General features: G+C 31.5%; 2 protein-coding genes and 1 long non-coding RNA gene across 3 annotated transcripts; 1 reads left to right on the top strand and 2 right to left on the bottom strand.

Annotated features, from left to right (window-relative positions):
- Positions 1 to 4,864: 4,864 nt before the first annotated feature.
- Positions 4,865 to 7,650, bottom strand: LOC100740249 (esterase FE4). Its single transcript, XM_024365032.2, has 8 exons — positions 7,404 to 7,650; positions 6,876 to 7,164; positions 6,555 to 6,740; positions 6,230 to 6,435; positions 5,987 to 6,143; positions 5,578 to 5,904; positions 5,345 to 5,489; positions 4,865 to 5,270 (listed from the first exon to the last, which is right to left on the bottom strand). Exons 1-8 carry the CDS (start codon positions 7,629 to 7,631, stop codon positions 5,135 to 5,137), a joined length of 1,674 nt encoding a protein of 557 aa, XP_024220800.2. The 5' UTR covers positions 7,632 to 7,650; the 3' UTR covers positions 4,865 to 5,134.
- On the top strand, positions 7,160 to 8,347 carry LOC117151245. The gene is made up of 2 exons (XR_004461014.1): positions 7,160 to 7,336; positions 8,021 to 8,347. It is a non-coding gene; the product is annotated as an uncharacterized LOC117151245 (long non-coding RNA).
- Positions 8,007 to 12,585, bottom strand: LOC100740129 (integrin-linked protein kinase homolog pat-4). The gene is made up of 7 exons (XM_033318841.1): positions 12,101 to 12,585; positions 11,627 to 11,792; positions 11,271 to 11,463; positions 11,096 to 11,176; positions 10,558 to 11,000; positions 10,248 to 10,478; positions 8,007 to 10,165 (listed from the first exon to the last, which is right to left on the bottom strand). The coding sequence occupies exons 1-7, from the start codon at positions 12,187 to 12,189 to the stop codon at positions 10,019 to 10,021; spliced, it is 1,350 nt and encodes a 449-aa protein (XP_033174732.1). The 5' UTR covers positions 12,190 to 12,585; the 3' UTR covers positions 8,007 to 10,018.
- Between the last annotated feature and the right edge of the window lie 1,745 nt (positions 12,586 to 14,330).

Genomic DNA, 14,330 nt, shown 5'->3' with positions numbered 1-14,330 from the left:
CTTTATTAGTTTAATAAATCACAACAAAACTTCAATATTGTAAAAAAGGTAGCGTTAATTGAAAAAGACTGAGACTCGATCAAATGAAATAATTGACTCTAAATATATTACTAAGAAACAAATAATCTCAGGCGATCTCTTTATCAAAGCATATACTCGAAAGTGCAGAAGCAGTGTTCAAAATTATTGCTTTGATTCAAAAATCTGCCTGTCGCGAAGTGTCTTCTTGCACGTAAAATTTCACACATTCTTGTACGGGAAAAAAATGAATTTTGACTCATATTTTAAATTCGAATCGAAATGAAATAAACGAACGTGACTTGATATTGTCACGATAAATTCATTGCTTACGATCAAGCATATTCATGTCATACAGATATATTCGTGTAGATATTTGCCATTTGCAAATATTCATATGGAATATTAACATGCATATTTATAAATAACACGAATATATTCTCAAGTGTATATGTTTAACCTAATTATTAAAAAACTAGTTATTATAATCGCGATGTGCAAGAAGACCTATCCTAAACTAATAAATTTGAAAAAATGAGTGTTACTACTCGCGGGTATAAGAAATACCCGCGGTCACTATGCTCGCAAAAAATTCTACGTAATACAACCAGTCACCCGTGCCGATTCGGACCTTTCATCCTACGACATGATTGAGTGACCGGAGGAACAAAAATGCATGCGACTCACCGTTCGATGCTGCACCACCCCAGCGAATATCATCAGGGAGACTAACATCAGGCAGGAACCGTCCAATGGTGGAAGTGGAGGTTGCGAAAAATCTATTACAGAAGAGAACACGATGAGTGATCGTTTGAAAAATCGGAGATAATGAAAAATGGAAGTTGATTAAATTTGTATCTTTAGTAATGATAGAGATTGAAATTCTAAAAGACCGTAATAAGTACGTAGCAAAATGAAACTCTGATATAAAAGTTTGAAATAAAAAAATTGAAAATTCAGTGATTTTCGTTGCATATCAGAGACAATGTTATTGTAATCGAATGTTAACATTTTAACAGTTTATTCCAATTAAAAAAAAACATGCAAAGCTTTCTAAATTATCGATCATTTTTATTTTCTAATTAAAAATAATTCAAACGAAATACAAAGAATCGAACAAATTAAAATACATGATATAAAACTGCTTACATTCTTCAGCCACTGGAGAGGCTTTATCCTCTTGAGAGATGCACTGACTCTAATACCGGAAACGAATGTTCAAAAGTAGACTGTTAAGATTAAGACTACGTTTCCGCGACTTTAATCAAAATTATCGCGATTTTAAAATATTGAAAGGAAACTATCGCGTAGCAAACACTGACTCTATAAACCGCATTGCGCGCGGTTACAAATATTCCCTGAAAATAAAGCTGTTTATGGCAGGGTGGGTGGGGGAGCGTGGTGGAAAAGAAGCTAAATATCGTTTCGACGATTTTCTTCTTTTCTTTATCGAATGTTTATTTAGAAAATACCGCTATTCCTTTACACTTAGAAATTCGTCTGCAACAATTATACTGTTCGTTATTAGAATACGAAAATGTTATAAATTAATGGCTTAAACGTTATAAAGTAATAGTTTAAATGCTGTTGATTAATAGTTTAAGTGCTATAAGGTAATAGTTTAAATGTTATAGATTGTTACTGTAATTTGTAAAAACTATTCTTCGATCTTTATGAAGGTGACCGAAGGTGCATCGAATGATAACGGTTTGCTGTTGTTGCGAAAGCCGGCTTTTCCTTTATAACACGATCAAATAACAATTTTTTAATTTTTATTGCAAATTGACGCCTTTAACAATTTAATAAATTAATGGCTTAAATGTTATAAATTGAAAGCTTAAATGATATAAAATAATAGTATAAATATTGTTAATTAATAACTGAAATGTTATAAATTAGTGGCTTAAATATTATAAAGTAATAGTTGTTAATTAATAATTTAAAAGTTCTAAACTGATGGCTTATATTTTATAATTTAATAGCTTAAATGTTATAAATTAGTAGTTTAAATGTTATAAATTAATGGCTTAAATGTTACAAATTAATGGCTCAGATGATATAAATTATTAGTTTAAATGTTATAAATTAATAGTTTAAATGTTATAAATTAAAGGCTTAAATATTATAAAGTAATAGCTTAAATGTTGTTGATTACTAGTTTAAGCGTTATAACGTAATAGTTTAAATGTTATAGATTGTTATTGTAATTTATAAAAACTATTCTTCGATCTTTACGGTACGGGAGACCACTCGCAAATGAGCTCGCGCGCGAGTTTCGCGTCGCATATATACCTGATGGCATGTATTTGCAAAGGTATCTGAAGGTGAATCGGACGGTAACGGTTTGCTGTTGTTATGAAAGGCGGTTTTTCCATTATAACACGATCAAATTTAATATTTTTTTAATTTTTACTGTAAATTGACGCCTTTAATTATTTAATAAATTAATGGTTTCAATGTTATAAGTTAATGGTTTAATTGTTATAAATTAATGGTTTAAATGTTATTAAGTAATCGTTTAAATGTTGTTAATTAATAATTTAAAAGTTCTAAACTGATGGCTTATATTTTATAATTTAATAGCTTAAATGTTATAAATTAGTAGTTTAAATGTTATAAATTAATGGCTTAAATGTTACAAATTAATGGCTCAGATGATATAAATTATTAGTTTAAATGTTATAAATTAATAGTTTAAATGTTATAAATTAAAGGCTTAAATATTATAAAGTAATAGCTTAAATGTTGTTGATTACTAGTTTAAGCGTTATAACGTAATAGTTTAAATGTTATAGATTGTTATTGTAATTTATAAAAACTATTCTTCGATCTTTACGGTACGGGAGACCACTCGCAAATGAGCTCGCGCGCGAGTTTCGCGTCGCATATATACCTGATGGCATGTATTTGCAAAGGTATCTGAAGGTGAATCGGACGGTAACGGTTTGCTGTTGTTATGAAAGGCGGTTTTTCCATTATAACACGATCAAATTTAATATTTTTTTAATTTTTACTGTAAATTGACGCCTTTAATTATTTAATAAATTAATGGTTTCAATGTTATAAGTTAATGGTTTAATTGTTATAAATTAATGGTTTAAATGTTATTAAGTAATCGTTTAAATGTTGTTAATTAATAATTTAAAAGTTCTAAACTGATGGCTTATATTTTATAATTTAATAGCTTAAATGTTATAAATTAGTAGTTTAAATGTTATAAATTAATGGCTTAAATGTTACAAATTAATGGCTCAGATGATATAAATTATTAGTTTAAATGTTATAAATTAATGGTTTAAATGTTATAAATTAAAGGCTTAAATATTATAAAGTAATAGCTTAAATGTTGTTGATTACTAGTTTAAGCGTTATAACGTAATAGTTTAAATGTTATAGATTGTTATTGTAATTTATAAAAACTATTCTTCGATCTTTACGGTACGGGAGACCACTCGCAAATGAGCTCGCGCGCGAGTTTCGCGTCGCATATATACCTGATGGCATGTATTTGCAAAGGTATCTGAAGGTGAATCGGACGGTAACGGTTTGCTGTTGTTATGAAAGGCGGTTTTTCCATTATAACACGATCAAATTTAATATTTTTTTAATTTTTACTGTAAATTGACGCCTTTAATTATTTAATAAATTAATGGTTTCAATGTTATAAGTTAATGGTTTAATTGTTATAAATTAATGGTTTAAATGTTATTAAGTAATCGTTTAAATGTTGTTAATTAATAATTTAAAAGTTCTAAACTGATGGCTTATATTTTATAATTTAATAGCTTAAATGTTATAAATTAGTAGTTTAAATGTTATTAATTAATGGTTTAAATATTATAAAGCAATAATTTAATTGTTGTTGTTTAATATTTTGTGTTATAAGGCAATAGTTTAAATGTAATAAATTGTTAATGTAATTTGTAAAAGCTGTTCTTCGATTAATTCTTTAATTTCTATTGTAGGTTGACGTCTTTAACGATTTATTGCAATAACCATTTTTATAATTATAATAATTTTTACAAGCTAAAATTAAATTCTCATTTCTGTAATACTAGTTTTTGATTTAGAACTGTGTTAATTTACATTGAATTAATTGCATTGAATGCCAGTTTATGATGAAAATAACTGCATTATTATAGTCGAACGATATAACTATTATAAATTAAGAGCATAATTTTTTTTAATTCAGGCAAGCATATTGTTATAAATTAAGAGTATAATTGTTAAAAATTAATGGAGTAATTGTTTTAGATTAATAATAAAGTGTTTTATGCGACTTCCACTATAGTGAATTATACATATGGAAAATGCAGTGGTGCAATTATATTGCTATAGACACCATCGATGGGTATATAAGTCTGTTCTTCCAAAACTGTTTTAATTTCTTGCCTCAAAATGGCTAACATATGACAAGGTAGTGATGGAGAGTTCATTCAGAAAGAAAAATTTACGATGCTTTATTTACGATACGTATTGGGATATTATCATTGGAAAAGTGGACCTTCGTTTTTCGTACGAGATCGCACTGTCTTTCGGATTACTGATTTGGACGTATTACGTCAGTTCAGTTGTGTTTGCAATGCGATAAACAATGATTCTTCCACCTGTCGTGAAGTGCAGTGACGTAGGTTCCTATATGTTATTTTGATCTCGCATAAAAAGTAACCATAACGTTAAGTATTAATTATAATTAATATTTAATAAACCAGAATATTATAAATAGAATCAATAATTACATTGTAATATATGCAAAAAGATGAGTTAATAGTCATTTAGGAAATATGAATATGTAATTATGGGTAGTAAAAATACATAAAAATTATACAATACATTATATAATAAATCTGCTTACTATATATGAATACAATATATTATATAAATGTGGAAACAATATTCAGACGGACATTGTTTCTATAAGTACAATTATATAAAAAATATAATTCCGTCATTTCAGTGAAGACATCGAGATAATCTAACACCCAGATAGATTAAGATTACATTTTTTATCACGTTTTAATACGTTCCTCTGAGATGAAAATATTTTTTGATAATTTGTCGTCGTAAGAAAAATTGCAAATTGATCTTCGTTAAAGCAAAAAACAATTGATGAGACCTATTTAGAGGATAAAAGGTGTGGTGGTAGAGACAGCAACTGTAATTCATCGTCAATTTTTAAATGACAAAGCTCCTTCGTCGTTGCAGGCTTCCAATCAACGTTGACAAACTCATCTTTGACCGAGGTAGGATTCCTATATTAAACATATACGATATATAAATTCTATAATTCAAATTCATGCTTTTTAAAATCACGTTGAAAATTTACCCAGTTCTGGCAAAATTAGTCCACATTCTAGTCATTCGTTCTAACGTAATCCTATCCTTCGTACCAACCGTTGGTGGATCAGGATTGTCAGTTTTACATCTGGGTAAATATAATAAATACGCGATGTCATCTACATGAGACGCTCCTAGAGTGTAAGAGAGTAAATAGTGCGTTTGATAGTTGTGTACATAATCTGATAATTATGCGATAATAAATTTAAAAAATGCAGTTACCAGAAAACAGTCGTGTTACTAGGAGATCCGTCGGGGCTTTTTCATTGCCAATGTACGAAAATACACAGAAATAACTAGGCGCGGTTGTTCTTTTTACTCGATCCTCTAACAGCATCATCGCGGGAATGCCGAAATTAATAAGAGTAAGCAATTCTGAATATTCGCTTATGTTTTCTTCGCTAATCGGTTTTCCACCGAAATACTGATTTTTCACCAGCTCGAACAATTTTTCCATTTCTGCATCCTCTATCGTCTTCAATGATCTCAAAGTTTTCAAATGGTTATACAGATTCTGGTTAAAAGAATTGATTGATTTTTCGCTTTTATCTGAGAAATACAAAAATCATATAGTATCGATGCATGAACAGGAAATAATACTTTTCTTTCTTCGAGTTTTAACTGAACCTACCTTTCAAGAACATAATATATTCCTGAGCGGTGTAACTAATTATCACAGGCACATCTGCTTCTTTTGCAATTAATTGTTCGATCGGTTTTGGTAAAACAGGATTCTCCGCCACTTCGTCGTAATCGAGTCCAAAAGCAAGGGTACTAGTCTCCTCTTTCTATAAGACGAAATAAGAAATCCTGTTTATTTCAATCTCCGATATTTCATTATAATTATGAAGTATGTTAAAAGAAAACTTGTTACCTCTGGAGATAACAGAGAGGCTTGAGCCTTCACGATGTCCTCAGCGGGCACCGTCCGTAAAAATTCGACAACTTCGACAGGATCATTAGAATCTTTTCCAAGAAGTGAAGCGAGTTTAAAACCACGTTTAGGACGATATTCAGCACCTCGGCTTGCCCAAGGGCATGTCAACGTTCCACTGTGCAAAATCGCCTTGTGAAACAGTCCTAAAATCAGTATCGAACTAACGGGATTAACACAGATCTTTTGGAAAGTCCAATATATCTCGGCAAATCACAAAGATATGATTTAATTTTATCAAGGACGTAACGAAAATACGTTTTACCTTTCGCGCGAGGCGATACGAGTAAGGAATGTACTAGAGCACCTCCAGCACTAACTCCAAAAATCGTAACATTATTGGAATCTCCGCCAAAGTTGGCAATATTTTCCTTCACCCATTCTAGAGCTGCGATTAAATCTTTTAAGCCTAGATTTCCTGGCGCGACTCGGTGACCCAAATTTAAAAATCCTTGAAATTTAAAAAAACTGGATAATTCTAGAGCCTTTCTGTTTATTCGTAAAGTAAAAATTTTGTTTCTAAATTGCATGCACAATCTCTTTTTTGATATTTTGCGAATGTATGTAAAACTGAACCAAAACTAACCGAATGCGCCAAGCCTGTAGTTAGCTGAGACAACTACAACATCTTTAGCGAGTAAATAATCGGGCCTCGATTCGTAGAAGCTCGAATTTCCTAGTATGAATGCTCCTCCATGTATCCAGAACATAACCGGTTTCGATTGATTGAGAGAATTCGTATAAACATTTAAGTAAAGACAATCCTCGTCACCAATAACATCGAAAGGCGGAACTTCTTGCAATTGTGGACAGATGTATTTTTTGGCTTTGGATGTATCCTTGATACCAGCCCATGGTGCAGGTGGTTGAGGATCCTATTTTCGCAAAAAAATTAAGATTCCTTTATAATAAGTGAATATAACCTACGTAACGCATCACATTGTGTGCACTACTTCTATTAATCGTCTTTTATTAATGGGTAATAGGAAGTTATTTCGAATTGTATAAATTAAGATAATTGGAACTCTACAATTTTACAATGTCATGGTTGGTGTGATATTTAATATGTCGTAATGAAGTAAATGCATGATAAGGACAATTATCAGAAATGTACCTTAAATCTGAGATTTCCGATAGGAGGAGCAGCAAAAGGTATTCCTTTGAAGCCGATATATGATAATCCTAGGGCACTTTTCAGTACCGCGCCTTCCAATTTACCTTGTTTTACGAGTACTATCGGTTTGCTCATTGTTAAGCAAAGTCTTGCCAACTTGATACTGCCACTCCTTTCTACATTCAGAATCCGAGTATTTAGAGCGACTCGTGTTTGTACTCTTATCATATCAAACAGTATTATCAAGCAGTTCATTAGACTTAAATATCTGTTATCAAAAGTTGCACCTTAAAGTATATCTGAACGGTGCTTATCATGATATTGATTACAAATTGGTTAAAATATTATCCACAAACAGCGATACTTATAAAAATCGTTGTATATTCAAATTTTTTGCCGATATGTTTCAGCACTTAGCGTACCAACTAAATGGTTTTTGTCCGTGAGCATAAAACATGATATGTATGAGAATATAACTTTTTCTCTCCACCATACCGACGATAAATTGGGAAAGAAACTTATTACTGACCTTAGTTATTTATTTCAACGAATAAATCATATTTGAAATATAAGAAAATATATTGTAAATAACTTTAGTCACTATTTATGTATTGCAGAGTTTTATTTATCTTTATTTTAAGATACAATATGTCAGAGGTTATAAGATCTAACTTGTGATATTGATGCCACATATGCTGGCCATATTCAGAGTGAGATGACAGATAAAGTAATAGCCACATCAAGTATTAATTATAATTAACATTCCGTGCAGCAGAATGTATCAACAGAATTAACGATATTATAAAATCGATCATATTATACATGTATAAAAAGACGAGTCGATATCTATTTAGAAAATGTGAATATGATTATAGACAATAGGAATATATGAAAATTGTATAAATAACAGACAACAATAAACTTGCTCACTATATATGAACAAATATTGTGGAAGATTTTCGTAGGCACATTATTTCTTTAAATACGATTGTATAAAAAATATAGTTTAGTTATTTTAATAAAGGCAGATCAGTTGAGGCTGCATTTCCTAATGCAATTAGTAAGTGCAATTTGATTACGTTTAATTAGGTTTCTTTGGGAATGAAAATGGTTTTTAATTAAGGATATAAGAAAAATTATATCAAAAATTATCTAGTAAATAGTAAAAAGTTATTTTAGAAATCGATGCATATATTCCTTATTCTGACATTTTCAGATCTTTTCTAAATTTTGCTACGAATTTTTCGAAGGGCTATGTTGCCACTTCACAGATTCTGATGCCCTTAAATCCTATTGTCAACGTCACCATTTTAAATAAATTTTTCGTATGCATACAACGGGTGGTTGGTTTTAATTTTCTAATTATACGCTAAAGTATATTTCGTATTATATATACCGCTTGAAGGTTACTCTGTCGATAACCTTCTGTGTAACCTCCTCATGAATTTTAATTGTACTGTTTTAGTATCTTCACGGTGACACAAACAATGATAAAACTAATAAAAATTCCATTCACTGAACTCCATATGTGAAGGAGTATTTAACTGCTGGCGGTCCGGATGGACAATATCAATAATGGCGCGACTAGATCAGTACAATTATAATTTGAACAAACATGCGCATGTACAAACAATAATTATAATATCTAATCTTCAATTTTGTATAAAAAATAGAAGCAAAGTACATATATGATATACTTTTTATATACCAAATATACTTTTGTGCGTAACTCGTAACGTGAAACCGACCACCCTATATATGTACATATGAGAAAAGATTGTTTAGAATGGTGATCTGACAATATACTTCAAGAGCATAGATACCGGCGAGGATACAACAATTCGGAAACTTTACGTTTCGAAGAATTCAGTATGTTTCATCAAATATAAATTAATGTGTATTTTTTATCATTTAATTATCGTACAAATTCTGCCCAAAAGATTTCTAGCTTAAAATAGTTAATAAAGATTATTTTTCATTAACCAACTTCGATTATCTCTATTAAAATCTATCGACAAGAAAACAATAACGAATAACTCATACAAATGACACTTCGTTTAGCGAGTGTCCATTTCTGAAACTATTTACCAGTTTATAAAAAATATTCGAAGATTTTTCTGCTAGATTGTATTCATTGCGAGTTGTGTTCAAGCGTCGAAAAATAATAGTAAAAATAATAATAGATTTACTAGTAAAGAATGTATTCGATAAAAAACAATTTGTATCGAAAAAATTTAGTAGTAGTGACATTCTTACAAGAATACCGGTTTTGCAGCTGGATAATAATAAAATGCATTGCTTGAAATTGCCAAAAATCAATTAGCACATTACTTACTTCGATCAATTCTATAAATGGTCCTTATCATTTTTGTTCTATATGCTGATACCGATTAGCAGATACAGTTTTTCGAAACATTTCGTCAAGTATAACTATGTGCTTCTTCGCAATTCAAATGAGAATCGCTCTTTTTGCTTCGATTTACTTTATCACAAATCCGAACCAATCGTTAAGTAAACTAATTTGCAACAATCTTTGATTAATCGCATTCGCAATGAAACACATGTTTGGACGCAAGCCACGATTCTTGCAATAAACAGAAAAATTATATCAAAAATTAGCGTTTCATTTTATCGAGTATAGGAACGACCATATCAAAAGACGGACGTTTCCCTGGATCTTCGTTCATACAAATTCTAATAAGCTTAGCAAGATGCGGTGAAATTCCTGGAGGTATACTAACACGTAAATCCTCTAGTGCAATCTACAACAAATACACGAAAAATGAATATAATCACTAAATTACCGACTTATGTTAAATGAACGATGTACAAATCTTAACGAACTTTCATGCCGCATTCCATCGGCGAAAGATCTGCAAACGGAACTTCTCTTGTCGCAAGTTCCCATAACAGGACGGCAAAACTCCACATATCACTGGCCTCGAGATTTATATCCGCCGGACGTTTACTTAATGCTTCCGGAGACATCCACGCTGGTTCGTAGATTCGACCCACCTCTTGAAATGAAAATTTCGAATCCGCCATGTTCACGCGAGCTGTTAAATCTTCATCAATCTATACGAATATCGAATATATTCATTACCGAAATTCTTACATAATAATATTATATCATTATAAAGACGAATGAAAATACCATAATATGTTTACTATTAAGATGAAATCTACATCTATTTTGCCTTTCGAGCCCATGAAGAAATGCCATAGCTCTCGCGACATCGAGGGCAAGTCTAAGTGCACGAGCAGTGTCAACAACGACGCCTGTACCTCCATGTAAAAGCCTATGCAAACTCCCACGTGCCATATATTGCGAGACGGTTGCCAATTGCGGTGGTTGATTGACACAACCAAGTACAGGTAGTACATTGGGATGTGAAAAAATTCTTAATTTTGGGAATTCTTCGTTAAAGTCTCTTGAAATTCGAGCCGTACACTCACGTATATTCAATATTTTTGCCACAATGTCATTGTTTTGCCAACGTCCACGCCATGTTTCACCACTTGGCGTACTAGCTAAATGAGTATGCAGAGAAAGATCTGCCATGTTTATTCCTTTATGCCTTGATAGCGTTGCATCACCTAAATGATATAACTAGACATTAGTAATTAACAGTTACTAATTAGTTAATTAATTCTTAAATGTAATAGAATACGTATAATACAATGTTACTCACGACTTCTAGTTTTCAAACCTAGCCAGCTTTGATCTTTAAACTGAATCTTTTTTAAGTCCTGTCCATATTCTACAGCTAAATCTAAAAAATCAATTTGGCAATATAATAGTTCATATATTACAAATCCGCAAACAACGTATCATATATCAATAACTCCTTAACAATTATTAAATACCGTGTAATCTTTTGGCCAAATGGCCTCGTGCTTTATCTAACGGAGTATCACCATCTTTGTTTGCAATTGATACCAAAGCACCAGCAGTTACCAATTCTTCGGCAACTGCTTGATCGCCCCAAAAGCACGCATAATGAAGGGCAGTGTTACCATGCTCATTTGTGACATTGACATCTGCTCGGTTCCTAAGTAACTATAAAAATAAATTCCATTAAATTCTTAAAAATAAAGAATTATTTTTATTTCTGTACTTGACTCTCCAACATGGATTGTTCCTTTATGTTACAAAATTTTTCAATACGTGAGTATATTCCTATCTTATCATTTTAACATACAATCAATTATATTTGGCTTACCAATTGAACTATTTCTTTGTGCCCATGGGCAGAAGCAAGATGAAGAGGAGTATCATCGCCTCTGTTAGTTGCATTAATACGTGCTCCTCTGCTAACTAACAACTCAGCCAATTTCAAGTGTCCCTCTTTACAACACCAATGGAGTGGACTGAACCCATGATCATCTCTATACATAGAACATGAAATCATAAATGAAATCAGACTAATGTTACAGTTTAATATAATTAAATAAATAAGAAGTATAAAAACGGATACAATGGGATGATAACAAGGATTAGGAAAAACAATATATATTTTTTAAATTATTATTATTATAATTTAAATCCAGATAAAAAACTTTAAACAACAACAAAAATACATTCGAAAGACCGGTGTTAAAAAGAACAGAGACCAGTAACGGTTATAAAAAAAAATAATAAAAAAACGAGAACAGGAGACGGTGCTTCTCGGAAAATGGAATTTTCCTATATTTACCCTTGATTCATGTCATGTTCGGTGTCATCCAGCCAAACACGTACTTGCATGGCATTTCCTTCACGACACCATTGAAATATATCTTCCATTTTTTTCACTTACAAATAAAATAAAAAAATTGTAAAAATATTATAACGGAAGGAGTGGCAGTGCTTCGTGCTTCAAAACACCGTAGTCGTCATATACTAAATATAACCATAATTCCACACACAAGCAACGCTGACATAAAAACTACACATTACTTCGTTGCACTTATTAGACGGATTAGTAACGAGATTCGAAATCCGCAGCGTACATCAGTTCACAAAATAACACACAATGTTGAATATAATAATTTTATTGCATTGCAATAAGTATAACCGAACATCTGACCATATATGACGCGTGGTGTTGTGTACAGTGTACTCCCCCATCCGCGAGATGATTACTTCATACTAGTTCATATTATTAGAGAAGATACTCTCTCTAAGAGAGTTAAAGGCTAGAAATTATATAGGATAGTAACTCTATCTACATGTACCAATAAAATCGAAAATCAAAAAGATTTGCTATGTTGTAACCTCAGTTGGTATCTACGATCAAAAGAGTTGCGTAGTAATACGTCAGATGGCGCGTTGCAATTATTTGAATATTTCATTCTTATGAATTGGTAAGAAGATTATAATTTTCCGTTATTTTCTGTATTTTATATATCCAGATACAAAAGACTAAAACGCTATAAAGAAGAAATAAATTTTGCTTAGGTCACATATTAAATTATATTTCATTGAAAATATTAATAAATCATAAATTACGTTATTTTGTTATATGATATACTATTCTGATATTTTAACCATATAACGCTAAATAATTTATATCGCTCTTCCAACGTTTCTCCGTATTTAATTAAGCTACTTTATACGTTTCAATATCTCTTCTGCATATTTTTGCTTCGAGCGTCGTTTATTTTATTTATTTTCCTTCGTCGCAAAGGAACGTTCAGATACGAGAAAGATTTATAATGAATATTTTATAAAGTTTTTCAAACGTAATTAACATATTTTTCTCTTAAGAAATAATAAGCAATACATATTTTGTATCATTCAGACGAAGTTTATTAAATAATTAATTTAATAATAACGCACGATAATATCGCACGATGCTTTCTTTTTTTTTTCTTTTTCGACCATCCTCGATATAACACGATGGGTCTCAACCCCACCGGAAGAACTTAATTACACAAAGTCAGGAATAAAAGAAATCCATAAAGAAATCCTCTTATCTCTCTTTCATTTCTCTTCTGTTTCTATATCATCCCCGATACTTTTCCAAGGATGGCTCTTGTACTTACCTTTGGATTACCTTTCCCTTCGTGTACAACGGTAATTACACGATCTCCATGCGAATCGATTCTCTGCTGTTCAGGTGGAATTTAAAGCGATATGTATTTTCTAACGAACGTCATCCGAAACCATAACTCCTCCAAGGTGGACAGCCAACACGCATTCAGCCGATGATTTTTCTCTCTAACAGTCGATGATCTTATTGGTCACCAGCCAGGCAGGCCTCCGGTACGTGATATTGTGGCAATCTTATTTGAATTGTTAATACGTTGTTAATACGCGAAGAAAAAATCGCGACACGCCAATGGGTGTGCACAATTCACGTAACCACGAGTCGATAATTACCGAAGGTGTGATCTCCACCTGTTTTCTTGCATTAAATTATTCTTCTTTATAGCACTGGTATCACGATTTTTATAATAATCAAAAGTAATTGAAACCACAACGTTTATCAGTGAATCTTTCAATGGTAACGAGACGCTTTAATTTTCGTATCGTATTAAATAAATACTCGCGTAATATTATAATATACCGATACGTTTAAGTTAAATGCAGATGTGTTCAAATATGCATAATGTTGTTGTTCGCCCTTGATACGTACATACTTGAAGCACTTCTTTTTTTTTTTTTTTTTCATTAGGAAAAAAAGTACGATAACTGCGGCACATTGCTATTCGATCTTGACGTGTTTGCGATCTCAGACAAGCGTGCATTTGGAAAATTCACACGTGTATAAGATATGTTAAATACCTCGATTAATTTCATGAGTCAAACTGAACCGGCACATAATCTTCGTGAATGCATCGTATACTTTAGAATAACTTAACTCGCGTAGCTCGTAAGAGCTTGGAAAGTAGGTTGGCCACGTGACCAGAAAATAATTCCACATCTTAGGAAAAAGTTGACAA

The sequence above is a fragment of the Bombus impatiens genome, unplaced genomic scaffold (assembly GCF_000188095.3).
Source record: "Bombus impatiens unplaced genomic scaffold, BIMP_2.2 scf_0128, whole genome shotgun sequence".
Classification (NCBI taxonomy): Eukaryota; Metazoa; Arthropoda; class Insecta; order Hymenoptera; family Apidae; genus Bombus; species Bombus impatiens.
The sequence above is the reverse complement of the archived record's forward strand: the minus strand, read 5'-3'. Positions and strand labels throughout refer to the sequence as shown.